General features: G+C 41.3%; 2 protein-coding genes across 2 annotated transcripts; one reads left to right on the top strand and one right to left on the bottom strand.

The window, feature by feature from the left end:
• The first annotated feature begins 585 nt into the window (after positions 1-585).
• On the top strand, positions 586-13621 carry larp6a (La ribonucleoprotein 6, translational regulator a). Its single transcript, XM_062418069.1, is given in 6 exon segments — positions 586-666; positions 6710-6780; positions 8131-8164; positions 8167-8969; positions 10811-11009; positions 11914-13621. Coding segments are annotated over 6 exon segments (2292 nt in total). The 3' UTR covers positions 13018-13621.
• A 3797-nt stretch (positions 13622-17418) lies between these two features.
• On the bottom strand, positions 17419-22450 carry tm2d3 (TM2 domain containing 3). Its single transcript, XM_062444465.1, has 6 exons — positions 22317-22450; positions 21472-21573; positions 20553-20713; positions 20120-20294; positions 19096-19171; positions 17419-18965 (listed from the first exon to the last, which is right to left on the bottom strand). The coding sequence occupies exons 1-6, from the start codon at positions 22420-22422 to the stop codon at positions 18800-18802; spliced, it is 786 nt and encodes a 261-aa protein (XP_062300449.1). The 5' UTR covers positions 22423-22450; the 3' UTR covers positions 17419-18799.
• Positions 22451-22985: the final 535 nt, after the last annotated feature.

Here is a 22985-nt window from a genome sequence, read left to right as displayed (position 1 = left end):
TAGATTAACAACAACTCAAAATGTCCACAGTTAGAAAGTCTGATTTTAAAGTGGTCAAGAGGTTGATGTATATGCGAGGTTGTTATATATTATAACATATTAATTCTTTGTTATATCATACATGGATAAGTATTTATCTACAGGCTCTATTTGTTTGTCAATATAACTCAGATGACTACCAATTCAGTCAAAAACACTGCAGATAACCCAAATGTGATAAAATAGAAACCGTAATGTATTTTCACCCTTTTTACTCTGGCAGTAATAAGCGGTTGCTGAGAGAACACAAGTCCAGATTCATCAAAGGGACATCCCACACACTGCCTGTCACAATCTATTCATGAAGCACAGGCTGACAAATATTATGGGAGGTGATCATCAACAGTTTGTGTGACAGGCCATATTGAAATGAGTACAATGTGAACTCCAGTTGGGTATAGATAGATCTATGCAGCTTTTCTTCATATAGAAGAAACACAGATAAATAAAAGGTGTTTTTCATGTATTTTTCACATTTTATCTGGAACTCGTGTATCCTTGTCCTAGTCTATGATGTGTATTGAATGTAAGTGAATGTAACTCAGCATGGCAATGCCAATGACATCCAGGAAAAGGCTGGGTGACAACCGCAAACCATGTGGTGATGACTGGAGAGACAGCATCCAGGTTAGGGAGGGTAAGCAACCCATGTGCAAGCTGCAGCTCTTGAGAGAAATACCACCTAGGATGCCTGATAAGAGGAGAGGATTAACACCCCAAACAGACAGCTATACCTGTAACAACTCAAGCTAATGAGCAAATGACTACGAGTGCAGATGCAGCAAGGTTGGCAAAAACCCAAGAGGTCTTAAAGATCCATCAGACCGAGATGGGCTGCTTGAGGAAGGACCAAATGGTGCAATGCACAGTGTCCGTATCTGATACAGCACCTGGTGAAACGGAGGAGGAGCTAGGCCCAGAACTTCCAAGAACCAGCAGACTATTAGAACATTAACAGATTTTTTGGTCTGCTGCCTACATAGAGTTGTGTTCAGGTTCCTTCATAGGAGACCAGTCTCTAAACTGGATCCCGGAATTCTTTGGGACGTGAAGGCTGCAAAGAAAAAGGTCATTGGGAACATCTTGGAAGTCACTCAAAAGGCTTTCCTGTTGTTTCTGGTGCATGACGTAATGCACTACCTGGACACAAGTTGTGGTTTGATTATATGAGGGTGTCTGATGTTAAGACCCAAATCATCTGATGACCACAGGTTCTTCATGATGTGTCAATGTGTCTAAATTGCACCACAAGATGTATCAAATAACTTCTCTACCTCTGCTATGACAAAAAACCTTTTTTCTTGTTTATCCATTGTACGTTTTCTACTGGACCAAGGTGTAAGTGTGGCATTTACTGCATGTGTATTTACATATTTGGTGTAAATATGTATGTAGGATCTCTGTTTGCAGTGTGTTGGATACATGATGTAGTGGGAATGATATATGAAATATGCTGCCTGTTAGAACAGGAAATAAACAAGTGTGGCTTTTTTATCATAAGCAATGCAAAAATAAACATGGTGTAATTGTACCATGGAGTGCTGATTTGTTGACAGCAGCACAGCACGACCCCTGCTTTGACTGGCAGATATGCAAATGAAGAAACAGGAAATCATTTGTAAACATATTGTCACTTTAAAAATATGGAGGTGGAATTACAGTAAAGGGTCAAATACATACCACCATACATCTGCCCTGTGTGTGTGTGTGTGTGTGTAGGTGTGTGTGTGTGTGTGTGTGTGTGTGTGTGTGTGTGTGTGTGTGTGTGTGTGTGTGTGTGTGTGTGTGTGTGTGTGTGTGTGTGTGTGTGTGTGTGTGTGTGCGTGCTTGACTGAGAGTGACAGTCAGTCAATCCATTTCTTAAGCATTTATGTTTTTGTTTATCCACAGGAGCTGAAAAGATGCATGTAATGTCACAGTTGAAGGGGAAAGGAGATTACTTGAAAACTCTGAGTTCATGATTTCAAGCTTTCATTCAGTATTTATTCAACAACCTCTATGTAACCTCTGCCTAACCAGGGTGAATGTAGCACTATTACATTCAGTATGACATAACCAAAGCTAAGAATACAAAGCATAACCAGGTTAAGGTAATAGTTTGATTGAAACATTCAATAGGCTCAAAGTAACCCACTTCTCCAGTAACCTTATTTTAAGTGGTTGGTTTAATAACCATGTCAGTGTCTAAAAGGGTGCGTGATAAGAAGAAAACATGTACTGTAATTGGCAGTACAAAATAAAAAAGGAAGAATGAAGGGATTCTGTTTTATTCTTCACTTTAATCAATTGATTTAATGCAAGATATCTCTAAGGTTGAAATTGATTAGTTTACATGCCAAAACAGCTTTCAATTCAATAAAGCTGCAATAGAATTGGGGGGGGGGGGGGGGTGCAAACATTTCCTCGTTGGGTTATTCAACCATCCCCCATTTTTTGCAGAATTGCTCGAACATGGATGGAGAAAACACACATGGAGGGGGGGAAACAGATTGGTTACCATGGCCCCTTCCATCTGCCATGTTCTCGTACCAATAATGTCAAGCTGTGCAAAGACAAAGACAGGAGGGCCTCTGAGAGTAAAAAAAACAACTTTTGTTTTCAGTTCCCTACAGTGTTCAAAAATTCTTTATTAAAATTTTATTTCTAAGGAATTTCAAAAAATACATTTCTCTCTGGGGCCCTCATAATAACGCTATTAGCCTCCAGCTACTGTACCCATTGCTAACAGCAATAAGTACTGCAACTAAGTGGCATAGCAGGTTTTAACACAATGGATCTCCTGCTATCTTACATCGATAATTACTACCTCAAAAAGAACTGAATGTGCCGTTCATCCAAGTGTCTTTATTGGCTCTTAAAGAGTTCACATGAAGTTCTTTTCGCAGTGACAAAACTAAATTAGTAGTACATGAAAGTCAGTTGGACCTTCTGTTTTTATCTTGAAGATCTTTACTCATCCAAGAGGGTTCATCTGTTTTACCGACTGATTACAACAATTATTAAGATTACATTAAGATCACAACATTCATCACATAACTTAAAGGAAATTGAGTTGATTTGTATAATGCCATATCACTATATCTCAATGGGATTTAAAGATTCCAAACTGCAGCCCGAAGCTGTTTCGGAAAAACTCCCCAAGTGTACATAAACTGGATGGAAGAAAAAAATTAATGAAAACTGAAAACAATGTCTAAATACAATTTCCAACATAAATTCAGTAGTCAATCGTCAATACTCAATATTCACCAGAGAAGAAAACTATCGGAAAAACGCCTCCAGAAAAATGGGAATCCCAAAGATGAAAAGTAGACAGTTGGAAAATGATATTAGAGATATTAAATGGGACAATATGCTGCAAATGGATGATGTTAACATGTGTTGCAACTCACTGACTGATGACCTAACCAGGATAGTTGAGAAATACACCATGAAAATTCAGCATTTTTAACCACAGTTAAATAGCAGGATCCTCTCACTAATACAAAAAATGAGATTTTGCTCTTAAAACAGCATTGTCAAGTGGATTGTCCACTGATTTTATTTACAAAGGACTCGCAAATAAAGTGACAATGGTTTTAAGAAAGGCAAAAGTTTTATATTTCTCTCAACTAATAGAGGAGGCCAAAGGTAGATCCATACCCCTTTGGAAACCTTTAAATAAACTGACAAAGAAACTAAGCATTATATCAGTGGAAAACCTACCACAGATAGAACAAGTATAACAACTGAGATCAACATTTTTTTATTCAGTAATTATTCATTTTACAGTATTTTATGTATTTATTATAATCTCTGTATGCAGAACATCACATCTTCAATGTGTTTGTAATGAGTGGAAGTGATACTACATTAACTTGCATTGTCCCTATCAAATAAACAAAAGGGAAAGTAATAAGAAGAACAAGAATAAATTAAAACTGCAAGCAGTGTCGAAGGGCCCTCGCACCCCCCCGTTTTCCCCCCAACTGTAACGCCGTACGTGCACGTCGGTGCGTGCGGCAGTCGCAGGGCTGTCAAAACTGGCATGTAGATGTCTTTGCTCCTGTGCCTTTAATTGAACATTGTGTGCAGCAGTTAATGTCTCCACTAGATGGCAAACTAAGACCAGAAATGAGTCTGGGTGACTTCTCAGCACAAAGGAATGTGGGTGAAGGGCCAAAAAAGCGTCAAGATTGAGCATTTTAGCCTGGATGGCCGACTTCCTGTTGGACTTAGGCTATGGGTCCAAGAGGCTTTTTAGTGTGTCTGGACATGATACATGTGTTCACCGAATTTCGTTTGTCTACGTCAATCTGAGTGGAGGGGCTTGATTTTTTAAATTTTCTAGGGGGCGCTATTAATCAATTTTTGCGTCGGCCATTTCCCCGCTCCTTAAAATATCAAAGTTTTCTCCGGATCGGACATGATTGCAAGTTTTGGTGAGTTTTGGGGCATGTTTAGGCTGTCAAAAAGGCGTACAACTATAATAATAATAAAAATGATCCAGATTGAACATTTTAGCCTGGATGGCCGACTTCCTGTTGGACTTAGGGTATGGGTCCAAGAGGCTTTTTTGTGCATCTGGACATAATACATAGGCCTTGTCGATTTCATTTTTCTATGTCAATGTGGAAGGCGGGGCTTAAACTTTGAAATCTTCCAGGGGGCGCTGTGGAGTCATCTTCTCACTTAAAAATCCCAAACTTTGTCAGTAGTCAATATGTGTGACTGTTGACGTATGTGTACAATTTGGTGAGTGTAGGAGTTTGTGAAAATGTACAAAATGGATAAAGGCATTAGGGGGCGCTATTGAGCTGTTGTGCCACGCCCAGAGGCAGTTATGGTCTCAAATTAAAGTGCGCCTGAGTGTGAACCTATGTGGGCAATTTGGTGATTCTGTGAAGACGGGAAAGTCCTCTAAACGCAGAGGGAAAAACGGAAAATTGACGCAGGAAATGCACAATAACTCACTTCCTGTTAGAGCGAAAAATTTGAAAAAAATAATTTGAGGGTTTACCCATGAGTGCTATGAGACCTGTAAATTTCACGAAGATCAGACAAAGTTTGTGGTCACATGACCTGCTGTTAGGGGGCGCTATGGAGACCCCTTGCCACATCCACCCCCAATGATGTTGAAATTGAAACGGCGTCACCAGGTGTGACATTTTACGCAGTGCATGTATAAACATCCGACAATGTATGGAGGAGTTACAAGGAGTTGTTTGTTTATACAAACAAACGACTGCCACGCCCACCTGGTATAACGTAGGAAAAATCTGTCGTCAAGTTTACATCATCAAGGTCTGATGATGATACAATGCGAATCTTAAGTCTGTGGAGTCAAAACTGCAGGAGGAGTTCGTTAAAGTACGAGGGCTGGAAATGGGGAAAATGGCGGCAAAAATGCACCTGTGATCCAAGATGGCCGACTTCCTGTTGGACTTAGGGTATGTGTCCAAGAGGCTTTTTTGTGCGTCTGGTCATGATATATATGAATCCTAAATTTCGTTCATGTACGTGCATGTAGAAGGCGGGGCTTCAACTTTTAATGCTCTAGGGGGCGCTGTAGAGTCATATTGCCACTTAAAAGGCTGCGGTTATACAAAAAAATAATATTTGTGAGTCCTGATGAGTGTGTCCAATTTGGTGAGTTTTAGAGCTTGTCAGTACATGCTAAGTGGGAAAAGGCATTAGGGGGCGCTACTGAGCTGTTGGGGCAAAATATTGGGCAAATGTGGTATCAGATGAAAGAGCTTATGATTTGAAACCTACGTGGCAGGTTTCATGATTCTGTGAACATCATAAAGTCCTCAAAGCGGTGTTCGAAAAATGAAAATCGGTGAACGCCACGCCGCGTGGGCGACTTCCTGTTAGGTAAAAAAATTCCACAAAATTAATTTTCCAATGATCCAATGAGACCTATGACATATGTAAATTTCATGCAGATCCGAGAAGATTTGTGGTCACATGACCCGACGTGTGGGGGCGCTAGCGAGTCCCCTTACCACGCTTGCGTCCAATCACGTTAAATTAAATAAATTTTCACCAGCTGCGACGTATGTGCAGAATTTCATGAGTTTTCATGCATGTTCAGGCCACCAAAAATGCGATTCATTACACGGCATAAGAACGTGAAAAATAGGAATAATAAGAATCCTGGCAAAAGCAATAGGTCCCTCACTGACTTGTCAGTGCTCGGGCCCTAAAAAGGGGAAAGAAAAAGGAAAAGGAAAAGTATTTCAGTGATAAAATTTAAAGAGAGACTTTGGTTTGTAGGGCTGGGGGTGCAAAGGGAGCCAGAGGTGAGAAAAAGGAAATTATGCAAAATGAAGAAGCCGTGTTAGGGTGTGAATTGAAGGAAAATGCCTTGAGAAGGATTTTTAGAATGGCACCATAAAGCTTGACTGAATCTCCAGTTCATTAGTGCAACTAGATCAACCTTAAACAGTAAACGAACCCTATAATACATCTTATCTAAATGAAACTATTGTCTTATTTAATTTTTATCAAGAATGTTTTAGAGAGGTGGTGATTTATGGACATGTTGAAGGCTACTTTGTAGTACTGTGGTATCAAATTACACCAAAAGGTGTCTCTATTTGTACACTCCCAGTGACGTACGTAAATGTGGACAAAATCCCCTTTTTGTACATTTTTGCTGATTATTCTGTACACGTTTTGGGCACAGAGAATTGAAAGTGGACCTTCGAAGAGCCTCTACATCAAACCGGGGCAACAATCCTTAAAAAGAGGAAGTGGGTAACAACTCCACTTGCCGGTGCTTTCCATCCTCATGTTGCCTCTAATGCAGATTACAGTGTACATTGATTCATACCTTCATTCTACTGGTTCAAGTCATTTTTCTAGAAATTAGTGCATATTAAATTAAACAAGACAGAATATGTCTGAACACAAATGAGATGTGATTCTGAAAAGTCTTCAGACAAGTTTGAAACTGTTGAAATGATCCAAGAAAATAAGATTTTAGTCCCCAATAAGAAACTAAATCCTTTACATTATTCACTTATCCCCCTCTTTCTCACTCACACATTGTCTCTCTCGCTCTCTCTCCCCCACGTTGCATTGTGCACAAACTTGAGCACTGTATGGCATGTGGTGCAGAGAATGAGTCAGTCTGCCCACCAGCTGTGAGCCTCGCTTGCCAAAGCGTGGAGTAAAGACATTTCATGCGGAGCTGGCAACAGCCAACAAAATTGGTATGGGTGATTTACCGAGTTATTAGGATGGAGGCCAACAACAAGTGACTAAAATGAACTTGAGGTGTAGCCTACAGACAAGTATTCAAATGACTGCTTAATGCTCTCCGCTGATTACCTGCTATCAGACACAAATCTCTGATTCTAAATGAACTCCTGATCCACACACCTTCTCTTGGAGGTGCTAGTGGATTTGTCGGACAAGAAAAAAACATCACAGTTTATTATTTACTGCAGGAGGACATGTCATCAGTATTGTTTCTGGGAATCTGCACGTTTTACAGACCTGATGGAGAGTTTACATAATACAATTACATACAAATGAGGTTTTGGGGTTGATTCTAATATTTCTTTCAATGATGTTAAATAGAAAATTGTTTTATGGGTTGTTGTTGTTATTGTGAAGAAAATCCATAAGCCTATTTCTCTACCACCAGAAATATGTTCCAAGCTGTGGAGAAGGCTTTGAAACAGTATTTATGATAAATGCATATATAAAATAAATGAACATAAAGTTTGGAGACAAATTAATAGACTGTTTTGGTGGCGGTTCTGGTGGAAGCTCTGGGTAAGAGGTTTGTACCAAACCACCAAACAAAAATCCTCATAATTTCATCTATAGTCTACAGATTATGTCTAATCTGGGGTTTTGGTAAACTACTAGCCTTGCATTCAATGATATCTACCGACTACCAATTCATGTTTCTTTATTCCTTTAGGCAAATGCACTTCTTACTTCCTGGGTGCAACCAGACGCTAAAAAGCCTATTATCCAATTAGGGACCTTAAAGAAGGGGTAGTCCTTGGCACGGCAATTTCCTAATTAGAGCGGAACCCGCAAATTTGCTTCCCTACTTAGTCACATGTAAACGAGGCATTGGTGTCCTCACAGAAAGAGACAACATTGTGTACAAAAATCTGTGTGTGGAGAAAAAAAAATAGAAAGAGAAATATGCACGCTTTGGTGAACGCCTTCATGCGCTGCCTCTCCTTCCTCTTGCCTCCCTCTTGGCTTTGTGTCAGCTTTTGCTTGCGGATTGGGAATGAATGCGAAGAGACGCTGCCGCGGCCCAATCCCAGAGCTCGTTTCAAAAGCAGAAAGCCTCTTACATATGAGGAAGTAGCAGGGGCAGCAGTAGCAGCAGTAGAAGCACAAGGAGGCTCCAGCCCGTCGGTCTCACCAGGTCCAGGCTGCGTCTCGCTGGCTGCTACAAGCCCCGCTGCTCCTCAGGGCCCTCCGTCGGGTCGGATCTGGATCGGGGGTCTCTGGCGAGCCGTGGAGCGCGTCTTCGGAGCCCCCTGGGTGCTTCTCCGCCATCACTGGTGCCCGTGGAAGCGTCGAGCAGCTTTACGCACCCCGTATCCTGTCTGTGCCTTCGAGTCGAGCGAGATAACAAGCTTCCAGGGAGGCTCTGCTGCTGCCGCTGCTGCTACAACCGACCGAGGGAAGGCAGCGGGTGGAAGCACCTTGACTTATCCGAGCAACATGAGTGGGTCCGCAGGGATCCCCGAACCGAACCCAGCGGAGCGCGCCTCGGATGCGTCAGCTGAGCAGGGCATAGATGAGGTAATCACCGTGGATCAGCACTCGCAGGAGATGGGCACGGTGACGATAACAGTGGCTATTCAAGCGGCAGAGGACGAGGAACCCGAAGAATTGTCATCCAACAATATTGACTTCCTCGGAGGCAGTTGTAGCGAGGACGAAATCGGAAGACACGACAAATCGAGGTTTGAGTCATTTGCCACTTTTAAGTTAATTGGCTTAACATTAAATGATGTGGTAACAAGGGTAAACAAAACTGCTTTCTGGCCCGTGAACGACTTTTACTTTCATGAATGTGTCAAATGTGTTTTAGTTCCATACATTCAGATCAACCGTTGCCCCCAAAACACGAGGGTACTAAGTGGGATCAGTGAGGCTGGAGGGTGAATGACACGTTTTTTCTCTCGCTGTCAAGGTTATTGGAAGCCTACCAGACTATTTCTGCGTCGGATTTTTATTGCTTCAGTATTGGCCGGTTACCTCAATTGGTACAGCCAGCACGCGAGCAGAGCAGCTTTGGTTATTGTTAGATTGTTGCCTTTTTTTTTTCTTTTTTTTTTTTTGTTTCACTGAAAGAATGTCAGTGGTGTAGAAAGAAGCTGCACAAATAAACCCTCATATCAACAGGTGTATCACAAACGGAACAACGTGCGAGGAAGGACAATAGATGAGAGTAAATCCTCACAGTCATACTTGAGGGATATTATTATCTCTTGGGTGGGACGGCGATAACGTTTTTTACCACCTGTAGGCAGCATCAGTGGTGGAAAAGCAGACACCTGAGGATAAAGGATGCCACCTTCACTTTAATCTAATTCCCCTGCGTCATGGCTTTCTATTTTTATCCTCTAGCCTATAAGTTCCCTACTCGGACTGCGTGCGCAAAGAGTGAGTCAGTGATAGAAAGGCCAAAGGGGAAAATAAATCGCTCTCTCCAGACCAAGCGTTTCAGTTTATTTGTAGGTCACACCTTAATGGCCCCTTGCATAAAGAGCTAATGTAAAATCCGTGCACACCTGTTTCTTTGCAACACGTTTCTCTCACAGGATGTATGTTAAACTCACGCAATCACTGATAGGAAGCATGCCCGGAACTTAGAGGGAGAGGAAGTGCAGATTGTCATTTCTTTACATGTGGCTGTTTCACCTCCAGTAACATTCCTTCAGAGAGTGACAGTGTGACTTAAGAGTCGACTTCATCACAGCAAGGCACATTTTCACTATCCCCAGCATTCATGCTGTGTTTTCTTTATTCTATGTGTTTAGATGCTCTCTCAAGTGGCTGACAGTATTCTCTTTTATTGCATGCGGTTGTCTTCATCAGAAGTCCCGGGGAAGCTGTTGGCTCTTGCCAGCTGTGTGGTCAGCATGCTGGAAAGCTGTTGACTGAGGGTGTGCGAGGGAGGAAAGGAGGGAGGATGCTGGAGGAGTTGATGAGTCATCCCACAAAATTTCATTCAGACCCTCACTCCTCACTCTAATCTGCACGGCCAATTTACTGCGCAGCTTCAGTGTCAGCCAGGTGTCTGACTGAGATCAAATTGTGCCATAACTCTCAGCTCTGCAGTGTTTCTCTACCAGTTTTTGTAAATTGTGTTAAGTGGATTTGATAAGCCACCATATTCTGTGTGGGAGGGCGAGCCTGTGACTCTGCTCCCTTCAGATGGAGAGGTCTTGGCAGTTTCAAGATTGATGGGGCGCTGTCGTGTCGAGGTCTGGCACTGAGGTATGGTGACTGTGGCTAGAGATCCAGCTTGTCACTGCTGTAAGGAAAATGTGAAAGGGGGGAAGCAAACAGCAGCAGAGTCAATCTCATTTCACTCAAGCATGTTGCAGAGGGAAATGCCAGGACGAGGATGAATTCATGCCAACATCTTACAAGCCTGGGGCTTATGGTATTAATGAAAGTGAAATGTGTAACAGTTGTAATACTGGCAGTTGAGTATATGAAGCATTCTACTGTTTTCAGTGATTGTACTAGAGAATAATCCGCTGACCATTATGCATGTTGTCTTTCCTACACACAGTGGTGCGGGGACCAGTGGAGGGGAGTTGGAGGAGGAGAGCTGGCAGCCCCCAGATCCAGAGCTCATTCAAAAGTTGGTTGCTCAGATCGAGTACTACCTGTCCGATGAGAACCTGGAGCATGATGCCTTTCTGCTCAAACACGTCAGACGCAACAAGCTTGGGTTTGTCAGTGTCAAGTTGCTCACCTCATTCAAAAAGGTAACTATGTACAAAGCAAGCAAGCGTACTCTGAAAGCACATTAGAAATCAATTTAAGTTCCCTGTCCTGATAAGGCTAGAAACTGCACACAAAGCCTTTGCTATGACAGGTTAAGCATATAGTGTACACTCCATGTGCTTAATAGTCCACTGGTAGATTATATGTTTAGTTTTTTTTTTTTTTGTATTTATATTTTGATATTTCTTAGGTGATAGTCAGCTGGGTATAGTTTCCAGTCAAAATCAGCATAAGGGATACATGACTAAAATCGATAAAAAATGTACAAATTAAATTAAAGGCTTGGCGAAAAGCATGTTTAAAATGGAAACCAAATGGAGACCTTGATACAGCTCCAAGCTTGCCATTTATAATTCTGAATGACGCAGAGGCTCATAAGAATATCAATGACTGGCTGTTTCTACTGTCAACCCGACTATCTGCTGAGGACAGAATGAGATTCTCACATTGATTCACAACAGCTGGTGCTACTTTAGGCTCATGCAGTCAGATTTGTCAGTTGTTTGGTTTTTTTTATCTGTTTATGCCACAAGTGATTCTCTACACACATCTTTGTAATAAACAAGAATTCAAATATGAGGTGACTCATAATATAGTGAATTGAGTGATGAATTGAGTAATGCCATGAAGCCAGGATGTTTGCTTCTTTGGAATTGGTTATGTCATCAGTGCAGTTATTGATTCAGGAAGTATGACTAAAAGGAAGGCAATACACACTACTGACAAATTCTGCTGATGACTTAAATGTATGTTTTATAGCTGACGCTTTAAACTCACAAAGAGAATGTGTCGCAGAGATCAAATTAGTGACCTAGTGTTTATAAGTCGGCCCTCTTAAACCACTCAGCGTCTCACCCATGTAACACACGCATTGTCTCTTTGCAGGTGAAGCACTTGACTCGTGACTGGAGAACAACTGCTTATGCTCTGAGACACTCAAAGATACTTGAGCTGAACGACGAGGGGCGGAAGGTGCGACGCAAGTCCGCAGTGCCAGTCTTTGCCAGCGAGTCATTGCCTAGTCGCATGCTTCTGTTAAGTGATTTGCACAGGTGGCCAGAGCTGGCTGCTCTCGCAGGAGTCACTAAGGATAATGGAAGCAGTGAGGGAGGAGCCACTCAGCAGGAGCAGCTGATGAAGCTGTTGCTTAAAGCGTTCGGAACATACGGCACCATCGCTTCTGTCAGAGTCCTGAAGCCTGGTAAGGACCTGCCGGCTGACCTAAAGAGGCTGAGTGGCCGCTATGCCCAGCTAGGTGCAGAGGAATGTGCCATTGTTGAGTTTGAGGAGGTGGAGGCTGCTGTGAAAGCCAATGAAGCTGTGGGGTGTGAGGACGGAGGGGCCAGTTTGCTGGGTTTGAAGGTGGTCCTGATTGGCACCAAGCCGCCCAAGAAGAAAGTACCTAAAGAACGGCCGCGCGAGGAGGGAGGGATGCGCAAAAGTCGCTCGCTCAACAGCAGAGTACGAGAGCTTCAGTACCACGGGGATGACTCGGCCTGCAGCTCCTCAGATACAGAGAGCACTCCCACATCACCCAGGCTAGCCAGAAAGTCCCAGTCCTGCAACAAGCTCAGCCCCACCACTGCAGGCATCAGCTTCCAGAACAATCACCTGAGTCCTGGGTCCCCACGTAACAGCCCCTGGTCAAGTCCTCGTGCCAGCCCGTGTTCTCAGCGTAAATCTCCTCATTCCCACAAGTCTCCATTAGTCATTGAGGGCAGACTGAGCCCTGAGCCCGGGCGTCGCTGGGCTGATTACTCTTCGGACAGTAGCCTTACCCCTTCAGGGAGCCCGTGGGTTCAGCGCCGCAAGCAGGTGGCGTCTCAGGAGAGCAGTCCAGTAGGCAGTCCGATGCTGGGTAGGAAGATCCAGAACGCAGACGGCCTGCCACCGGGTGTAATGAGGCTGCCAAGGGGTCCTGACGGAACCCGTGGCTTTCACTGTGTCACTGTTGGTGAGAGGGGAAAGACTGCAGCCACTCAGACTTGATCTGCGGAGGATCCTTATGCATTCCTTATCCCCCAGAGATAAAACGATGTTGGACATTTGAGCTGTTCTTGGCCATGTCACTCAGCCCCCACCCCATATTTTGAGACTGTGTAGATATATTTTTGTTGAGTGCATCGGTTTTCAGTATTTGTTATATTTTTATACGACGTTTTGAGTTGACATGGTAACATTAGAGATTTACTAATGGGAAATTTGAGTGAATATGAATTGATATTGGTTTGAGAGGAAACTTCACAGACACCATTGAAATGGAACATTTCACCTCCATCGCTGTCTGAACTTGTTCTACATGGAGCGGGTTGGGGAAAGAATCTCACTTTCTTTTCTTTTGTTTTTTTTCTTTTTAAATTGAAGTGTCCTCTGTCTTGACGTATGCGTGTAAAAGCTCACAACATTGTCTGTGGATGCTGTGTAAATGTGTAAGTGGTGTACCTGGCATAGGCACATGGATTTGATAGAGATATCACCATATGCCTTTTTTCTCTGTATTTGTCTACTGTGAGTTCCATTTTTACATGCTATTTAAACTGAGGCCATAATCGCTCCACTGCCATAAAGGTTGGACAGTTGAAATTTTATTTTATTTTTGCCTTTTTAATTTCAATCTTTTGAGTATGCTTTGGCACTTAGTTGGGAAGAGTCTCTTCTAGCCTTGTAAATGTTTATTTGTTGGGCAGGTAGCTGCTTTATTTATTTTTTTAGCTTTTATTTTTATTTTCCCTTGTCATATCTGTTTTCATCAGTCTAAGCTCACAGTGAGGTTTGAGGGATGTTCAGGTCAGGCAGGTCTTATGTTCTTGCCTTTACATCTGAGCTGGGGTATTTGTACAGTGCGATTCCTATTGTACAAATAAATCACTAAAATTGCATTTGGCCTGCCTTCTTCTTTTGTTTGTGACACATTTCAAGGTGTTCATGATGGTCTGAAACAACAATGACCCACGCTTTTTCTTTTTTTTTTTATTTCAACATGTAAAGTGAGATACTGCTGCTGCTACGCCAAGAGTGTAGGAGTGATTCCAGACTCGGAAAGCAGAATTGGCACACTGGTGTGTTTTAAAATGGACTGCACAGATGGGAGGATGAAAAGAGAATTAATGGGTTATAAGCAAATTCAGCGTTCTGAGGAGCAGAAAACATTCACAAAATGGAAGAACAGACTAGTCACAAAGGTGATTTATTCAAGCTCCCAGTATCTTAGTAGGTGCAGTGTTGATAAATGCTATCACTCCCACTGGACTTTTTCATGTTTTAGTTATACAGTGGTGAATTTAGTGGGTGTAAGTTTTGGATACAGGATGGTGTAATGTCAAACGAAGAAGGGGAAAAAAAAGGCTGCAGTTGACACACATCTAAATACAATATAGGCTTAGTGGTTGCATTAGCATTCACACGGACATGTCCGTATGCAGCAGAGGCACCTTGTCAGGCACTGCCTGAGCCTGTGGATGCATTTATGAGGTTTGTGCACCCGGATTTTCCCCTTTCTTTTTCGCTCAATCTTTGTCAAGTTGTGTAGCGACTGACCGAGCAGCTATTCTTTTATGTCTCACCACAAATTCATGATTGCATTGAGGTTTTTATTCAGAATTGGCCACGAGACAGTTTCATTGTTTGGAATACAGTAAATTCCTGCATTGCGTTGGCTTTATGTTTGGGGTTTGCTGTCCTGCTGGAAAATAAATCATCTCCCACAGTTCTCTGGAACACTGCAGCAGGTTTTCCTGTCAATGTTTTGCTGCATTTATGTTAACCTTTCACAAGCCTCTCCGGGCCTGCTGCACAGGAGCATCCCCGCAGCATGATGCTGCCATCGTCGTCAGGCTACGTGACAGGGATGGTGTGTTTCCACTAATGTGTGGTGTTTGACTCACATCACACATATGATTGTGTTTGACTGCATCACTTTCCTCCATTTTTGTGTTAGTCTTCCAGCCCAGATGTTAGCCAGTGACAGTCATAAAGGTACGAGTGGAGGAGCAGCAGCTGTTTTCACTGTGTCCCCTCTCATTCATGGAACCCTGCAGCTTCTTCACTTATCCTCTCACAAAAACATTGTTATTGGAGATATATTTATATATATGTTCAGTTTTGGAAGTTGCATAAAATTAGTCTGGAATGTTCCTCTCTATTTTTGTCATGAAAATAACTACCCAGCTGTTGGACCTCTCAAATATGTTGAAAGCACATGTCACTCGCTGATTAACAACAGGTGATCTCCATTCAACTAATTACATGTTGTTTTTTTACAAAACAAAAGGCAGCACTGCTGATGCTTTGTGTGTCCTAGCAAAGAGGACATTCAATCATTTATATTGGTTTGAATATTTTTTTTTATTTAAATGCTATTGTTGAGATTTGTGTTTATTTCTCTCAAATTGTCCTCTCTGTTGATTAGTATAAAAAAAAAACTAATTACACCATTGTGATTCAGTGTTGTGTTGCAACATGAAATGAGAAAGTCTAAGGGTGGAGATGAATTTTTATAGGCAGTGTAATTTGTGCCACATCCTCGGGTGATTTCAAATGCTCCTGAGTGTGAGAGAAAAGGAGTAAACAGTGGCTTTCTGAATTAATCTGGTGCCAGCATTCTGTTAATCCACTCTCTGTTATTGATGCTACCTCTCCTGCAGGGGTGAACATAATGTGAGGACATTCTGCTGGGTATAGAGAGGGTCACAACCCATGCTTGAAAATTCAGAGCTGCGATGAGACTAAGTGGGATTGCGTAAGAGACGGATGAATAAACTTTTGTTCTCCTATTTGCATGATTAGCAATTCAAAACTAGGAAGTCGTGATACTGTCTGTCTTTGACAGACAATATTTTGGCTCAACTCCCGATGTTTGTTCATTCTAACCATGTGCATAATTACTGTTTGAAATAAGTAGCACAACATCAAACTATTACTCTCATAACACCAAGTTCTGTATAATTACCATTAAGAATGGTTTCATACGCACAGCAAATGACAATGCCATAAAGAGAAATAATAGCAAAAGTAGCAGGGTACCACTCTGGTCATTATTTGTAATTGGGCAGTATCCATTGATGTATGAATATTGTGTTATTAAGTGCAGTCATTTAGTTTAGTTTAGACTTGATTATTCCCAGACATAATTGGTAAGATGTGGTGATCAGATCACATCTGTGATCTGAAATAGTACCTTCCAGCTTAGTATTTGTGCTCAGTATTGTAGAGTATGTCACTAAACGTTATGTTCAACCATATACTTTTACCTTCATCTTACTCATCATACTCAGTTTTAAATGTATATACTCATTCATACATATACAGACATACAAACATATATTAAGTTTGCACTCTATGTTATACACATTGAGAGCTCACACAAGTTCACAAATGCATGTAAACTGTGTCACTTTGGGGCTTCGGTGGCAGAAATCCTGAGTACTACATTGTGGATGCAGGGTTACAAAGCCTTTCATCAACATTTCATCATAACATAAGATACTAAATGATGTCCCTATAAATATAGGTGAGCATTTCAAATCTCTTTCTCAACTCAGAGTATATGACTAACACTTGCATCAGTCTGTGGGAGGGAGTGGGAGGGAGAATAGGTCGTGTGTGAGCGTGGTGTCAAGTTTGAGGAACTAGAATTAGGGTGGAGTAAATTTACAACAGCATGAGCAAAGCAGCCAATTGGAAAAGTTGACACAAAACCCACAAACCTACTAGCAAGGGATTTTTTTTCCTGTTTTTTTTTTTCCTGCCTCTCATTATGTAACATGAACACAGACATGAATAGTGGAATTAAATAGTGCTGTTGTAAAAACATAACTGATTTACTGGAATGACTGTACTGCCATACTCTACCATCCTCTGCTAAACATGGTTCACCACCAGCTGTAGTTCACTGCCTCGCTCAAATGCTCCCACACAATCATAGTTTAAGCAGGGAGTGTTTTTCAACCACCACATTACACTCCTGACCCTCTATCTCTGACACACACCTGTGGGTTACATAGGCTTCTGGCACCAGTCAGTGTGTTTAATGTGAGAAAAACATCAGACATCTGTGAAAATGACCTCAGCTAATAATAGAGCTCTGTATTCCTATCAGAGGCTACAGGGAGAACAGTATTCACCCAGAAGAAACATGCTCATTGTCCCTTCAATCAAATCATCTGTCCTGCTCAAGTTCAATATCCTGGAATGATGTGGACCTCTGACCTCGCTGGTGAGGAGAAAAGAGAATAACGTGTCTCTTAAAGGAATCAATAGATCAGAAAGAAAATCAAAAGGTTTTTTTTATTCATTGACTGATGTGGAAACAGTAAACTACTGACCCAGACTGCTTGCTTCATGAAAATGAAAAGAAAGGCGTCTTTTCAGTACACTTGTGTTTATGTCTTCAGTAAATACTTGGTCAGCTTTTCGTTTTTCCTTCAAAATTCACTGGTTTTAATGTAAAGCGTGATCATGTTGTGTGCAAGATCAGCGTGATTCACCATAGTAAATGAAAACATTAGTCACAGTTTTCATACACTGACTGACAGTTACTACTAGAAACACAATCAGATAAACAGAATATTTCACAATTTTTATTTACATAACTTAAAAAAACATGTCATTTACAGTGTTACAACAGAACCTGGCATCAACCACAGAATTGACATGAACTGAGAGGTGAACCATTTATGCCACACGGTCTTAAGAAAAGATCCTACAGTGTTAGTACACAGATAGTCATTTGTTGCAATGTGAAGAATGATATGTGTTTGGTGGGGAAAAATGCCATTTGAATGCACTGGATATCTCTAATATATCCAACACAGAAAAACCTTAACTGACTGTGGTCTGCTAGTGCAACATATTTGTGTCAGAACATGTACAAAAACACACACACTTAAAGATTGTTATCTAAAGGTTGCAGTAAATGATGACAGCAATTATAGTTTTTGCACCTGTGCCCGCTTCAGGTTGTTTACCAGTTCCAGTTCGCTATTTAAACCTGTAGTGCGTCTCGTGCATTTACTTATACACCATATGAACTTTAACAATAACCTCAAACTTGTCAACATTTGATATGAGCTTTTGAAAGGCCATGGTATTATTATATCTTGCCTTTGGGGCAATGCTCTTACAGTTGTAGCCTCACAATGTAAGGAAAACATGTACATGCAAAGTAACTGTTGTATTCATCTACAGGTACACTTATCTGCTGCCTGTTAAAACACCTGAACATATATTTTCCTTCTGTATATTCTCACTTTCTATCAGCAAATAAATATCTTACAGCTTGTCTTTTGTGTCTGGTTCTACCATAAAAGCTCTGTAGCCATGGTTACCATTTGACGCCCATCAATGCATTTACATTGCCAAAAGGGAGGTCAACACATGGCTCTTAGGTGACAGGATGTCTGTGAAACACAGCTCCACAGGAAACCAAACATATCTATATATCAGCATGACACAGCCTATCCATCAGTTAAGTCAAACCGAACACATAGACATAATTACTGGCTTTTCATCCCCCTGCACAGCTCCATCTGCAGAATCTCAACAGGAGACGGACACAGAATGATTGGGATTGATCTGATGGTTGTGTGGGTAGAGTCATCCTTGGTGTGATGAGGAAAACACTTCCTGCTTGTTAGCAGATGGGATGGGGATGTGTTGCACAGCAAGCTTGGGCGGGCGAACGTGCTAAGAACACGGCATCTCGGATCTTCAGTCCTCGACAGTGAAGCGGAACAGGGTGCAAACAGTCCAGCCATGTCTCCAGAGCTTTGTTTCAGATGTAAAGCGAACCGTCAGCAGGTCCCACATAACCAACGCCTATCAAAAGCACATCTATCAAAGTCCAAATGCCCAGTCCTCCAAAACTGAACAGCTTGCCCAGACCTTCTCTCCACTGGCCCAGATAAAAGCGATCTGCCCCAAAACCACCGAGCGTAATGCTACAGAAAGAGATGAGAGAAAAAAAGAGAAAGAAAATCAGAGATGCTTTTAGAGCATACACATCCTGATTCAACAAGGATTCTTTTAAGACTTGACAACATCAAAGCCGGTCATAACTCGCAAGCTTACCTGAGTGCTAGTGCTGTTGACCATTTGTATCCTCCAGTCCAGTTGCAAAATAAACGTTTCTGAAAACGTCTTCTACCTGCAGGAGGAAAAAAAGACATTTAGTGGACTCAGTAGAGTGGCCCCGCTTTCACAGCAAAACTAAAGCCTTAAATTTCAGGAAACAAATTAGCATGATTGAAAACACATTTCCAATGTAAAAACATTTCTAATAAAGATAAGTGACGACATATCAACAGAATGTGTTCCATTTAAAAAAAAAACATTGTGTGGTGCTCAGTCTGGCTCTTGACTGTGCAACAGTCTATCTAAGGACATCATGGGGCATGTGCAATAAACATTTTCAAACCAGGTGTTTTCCAAATGGTACAGATGCCTAGGACCACGCTGTTGAGAGCAACTTTCATTTAAAAAGGTGAAAATAACTCTTAATAAGCACAGCTCAGTGTGTGACCGACCTTGTTTGTCATAAATGACCTAATTTACTACATACACAGTGACTGGCTGATAGAGGATTGGTCGGATGCTGGTAAACACATTGTAAAAATAATTCTGAAGCTATAAATACTGCTATCGTATGGACAGTTAAGATGTAAAGTGTGATAAATATAATATAGCTAAACTGATTTTAAATTACTCTTCTTTTTTTTTTATTGGTACAACAGAAAGCTAAAAGTCATCCGAGTCCTGATGTGTGAAACTACAACTACATATGCAGTTACTATAAATGTGTAACAGCAGAAAACTGACTTTCTATTTTCTTTCCCATACATGTTCTGCATTTCCCATTTAAAACCTGGAAATTATCACCAGAAAGACTGTGGAACCGTGCACACTCATCTTTAAAGTAACCACAAATAGCTAACAATTTAAGTTCAGTTTGTAAACAAGAAAATCTGTAAAACCCACACTTCCCTCAGGCACTACACACAAACACACAGACTTACTCCACTGATGATCATCTAAAGAGTCATCTCTTCTACTCTAAAGACACCAAGTAGGTTATAAAGCAGATCATTTTCCATACCTAAACAATGTACATGATCTAAGACGTCACAGGTGGCGTTGTAGCGCTTGCGTGGGCAGGACACTGTCATACAGTTCGTAGAGTTTGAGCAGCGGTACTGCGAAGGATCCAGCTGCCAGCAGAACTGACATATGACAGACAAAGAGAAGTTGGTTTGCTGCTGTCCCGACTCTCCCTGCAAACACACAACAAAACATGATGTCATCACTACAAAGCAATCTCTAAAATTAAAGCACTAGAGCTTTTCATTACAATTTCTACCATTGTGCGCAACAATTTGTCTGGGTGACTTTCATCAAGAAAACACTTAGATGACTTCACACGTCACAGCTGACATAAATGATACAAGCATGATAGGACCATATGTGCCATTTCTCTTTTTTACCAATGAGCTAGTAATGGTACCAATATCACAGCATCAACGGATACTTACTATACAGTGAACTCCTTTTTTGGGTTTACAGGTGAAAGATGCTGGTGTCCCGTATGTGCAGTTGTGTTGGTAATTGCAGTAAATGCAATCAGCTGGCAAGCGGCTGCACAAACCCCCACTTGGACACCTGGAAGTGTAGCTCTCTTCATCTGCAGGAGAGGCTGAAAAACAGCAAACATAAGGACTTCTATTTTTAACTAGAATAATCAATGCGATGTAACCACACATTTTCTGCAAGTTTGATATCTGAGTTAATTTATTGGATCATTAATGTGAACATATTGGGAGACTCGTGACTGAATCCCTTTGAATCTCTTTCCAACTTGGGAAAATAAGGCTGTGGGACTCTGCCCTCATCAAAAAGACCATCAGAGAGTCCTTGTGGAAGGCCATTTACCCCTGATTGCTCTATTCTGAGTAACTACTAGCCAGCAAAAGACATGCATTGTGTCATGTTCTCTTTGATGTAACAAAGGGTGAAAAAGTCAAATACATCCTTTTAGTTCAAAACATAAACATAAAAACATTTTAAAAAGCATCTGACCAATTATTTCAAGAATAGCTGTTGTTTCTCTATTCGTGCCTCTATGCTTTAAGTTTAAGAATACAAATATTACATTACAAATACCCAGTGTACCCGTGTATTATGTATTATGGATATGAACAGATGTGCAGTTAATTCCTGTCTGATGAAACTATTTTTGAGTAGGAGAGTGCTTTGAGTGTCATAAGCCAGTATATGATTTCAGAAAATGCAATCTGTGAAATAATTGCATGTCATCAACCCCAGACTTAGGTTAGTTAATACTTTAAACACTGTGTTATATTTCTCTGTACGTTTTTGTTCTACAAAAAATGTAAGGGTGGGTCTCTAAAATGTATAGGTCATCCTAAAAACACACTGTGGCTGAGTGTTTACCTGAGGCTGCAGCAGGGACCACTGGGCTAGTGATTACAGGGCCATGCTGGGCATCTCTGGCGTAGGGGAGAACCTGACCAGTATGAGGAGAGCTCAGATATCCTAACAGGAAAAAAGACCACGAAGAGAATATACGATGAGTCCAAATCTGCGATGACTGCAGTTACCATCCCTAATATATAAAAAACTATTGTGACATTTGTCTGATTGGGCACCGTTTGCAGTCATTGTAACAAAAAGATGACAAACCAAACGTATAGTTAAATATAGATTAGTCGTATATTGAGGTGTAGTTCAGGTACTTCACGTTAATAACACTGAAAAGCTTATTTTATGAAGTACGTAACATTTCTGCTTCACAATAACTTTAACCTATAGTACAGCGAGGTTTGCTGGCAACAACGCGTTACTCTCTGCTTACACACTCAATCAGAAATCATCCATGTCTGTCTTTAATAAGTCTTTTCACTTATTAAAAGTTATTTAAGTAACGTTACACCAAAAAATATGACGCGATTCGACGTGACGCCCTCTGCACACTAGCTAAAGACATTAACTTACCCGTAACTAACCCATTGTAACTGTTATCCAGGGCTTGTAGAGTATTAACACAGTCAGTAAAATACTATTCAAATATTTAGAGATGCCTGTTGTGGTTGACAGACATCTGTTCAATCAGTGATGCTCACTGCTTCACGTTTTCACTGCTAGCTGTGAGCTAGCTGGCTAGCCAGTTGATGCTAACTGTGAGAGGAAGCTGGCGGACGTTAGTACGGTAACGATCGTTTACCCAAATGTAAACTGGCCATACACACATGTCGAGGTGGTGTAAGTCTGTAACATACCGTGGACACACTGTAAGACCAGATCCATAAACAATACGAGAACAATTGCGTTCGTTTTGATGCACCGTCCTCGGTCCGGTCTCCATATCTGACAGATTGTAGCCATTGTTGCTGCAGAGCGAGGCGAAGCTGCATTCAAGTCCTGTAGGAGAAAACGCGACCCTTTGGTAGTCTGACGCAAGAGGAGTTTTATACATGAATCAGTTTCTCGTATTACTGCTGTAAAGATGCCAGGGTGCTGACATTGTATAGATAATGCGATTCTTACATTCAACTATTCAAATACGCCTCGGATTAGGTCTAAGCACACTAAATATTGCAAAAAACATCAACGTAAAAACCTCCACATTCTTGAGAGTATTGGAATGGCCGTTATTAATTCAAATTTGAATATTTGTTTAGAACTGCATTTGTTGAAAATTAAAGATACCGTTAAAGTGTAATGTCAGTTAGGTTGTAATATGAATTTTATGTACGCATTGCATATTTCCTATGGTGTATATGAATACAGCATTACAAGTAACAACTTCCTGGTCCTCATCTTGCCACGCCCACTGCAAATTAATGTTGTATTTGAACTCAAACTCAAAATGTAATTTTAGTTTCTGAATTTCTGAAGACTTTATGAACCCTCAACGATTAATTTGTTCCTAGTAGCACCGGAGCAGT

The sequence above is a fragment of the Scomber scombrus genome, chromosome 1 (assembly GCF_963691925.1).
Source record: "Scomber scombrus chromosome 1, fScoSco1.1, whole genome shotgun sequence".
Taxonomy (NCBI): Eukaryota; Metazoa; Chordata; class Actinopteri; order Scombriformes; family Scombridae; genus Scomber; species Scomber scombrus.
The sequence above is the reverse complement of the archived record's forward strand: the minus strand, read 5'-3'. Positions and strand labels throughout refer to the sequence as shown.

Coding starts and splice junctions, on each gene's coding strand:
- tm2d3 (XM_062444465.1), bottom strand. CDS start 22,422: ATGGCTACAATCTGTCAGATATGGAGACCGGACCGAGGACGGTGCATC. Junction 20,714..21,471: donor GGTCCCTGCTGCAGCCTCAG/GTAAACACTCAG, acceptor GCTGTTTTTCAG/CCTCTCCTGCAGATGAAGAG. Junction 18,966..19,095: donor TCAACAGCACTAGCACTCAG/GTAAGCTTGCGA, acceptor CTCTTTCTGTAG/CATTACGCTCGGTGGTTTTG.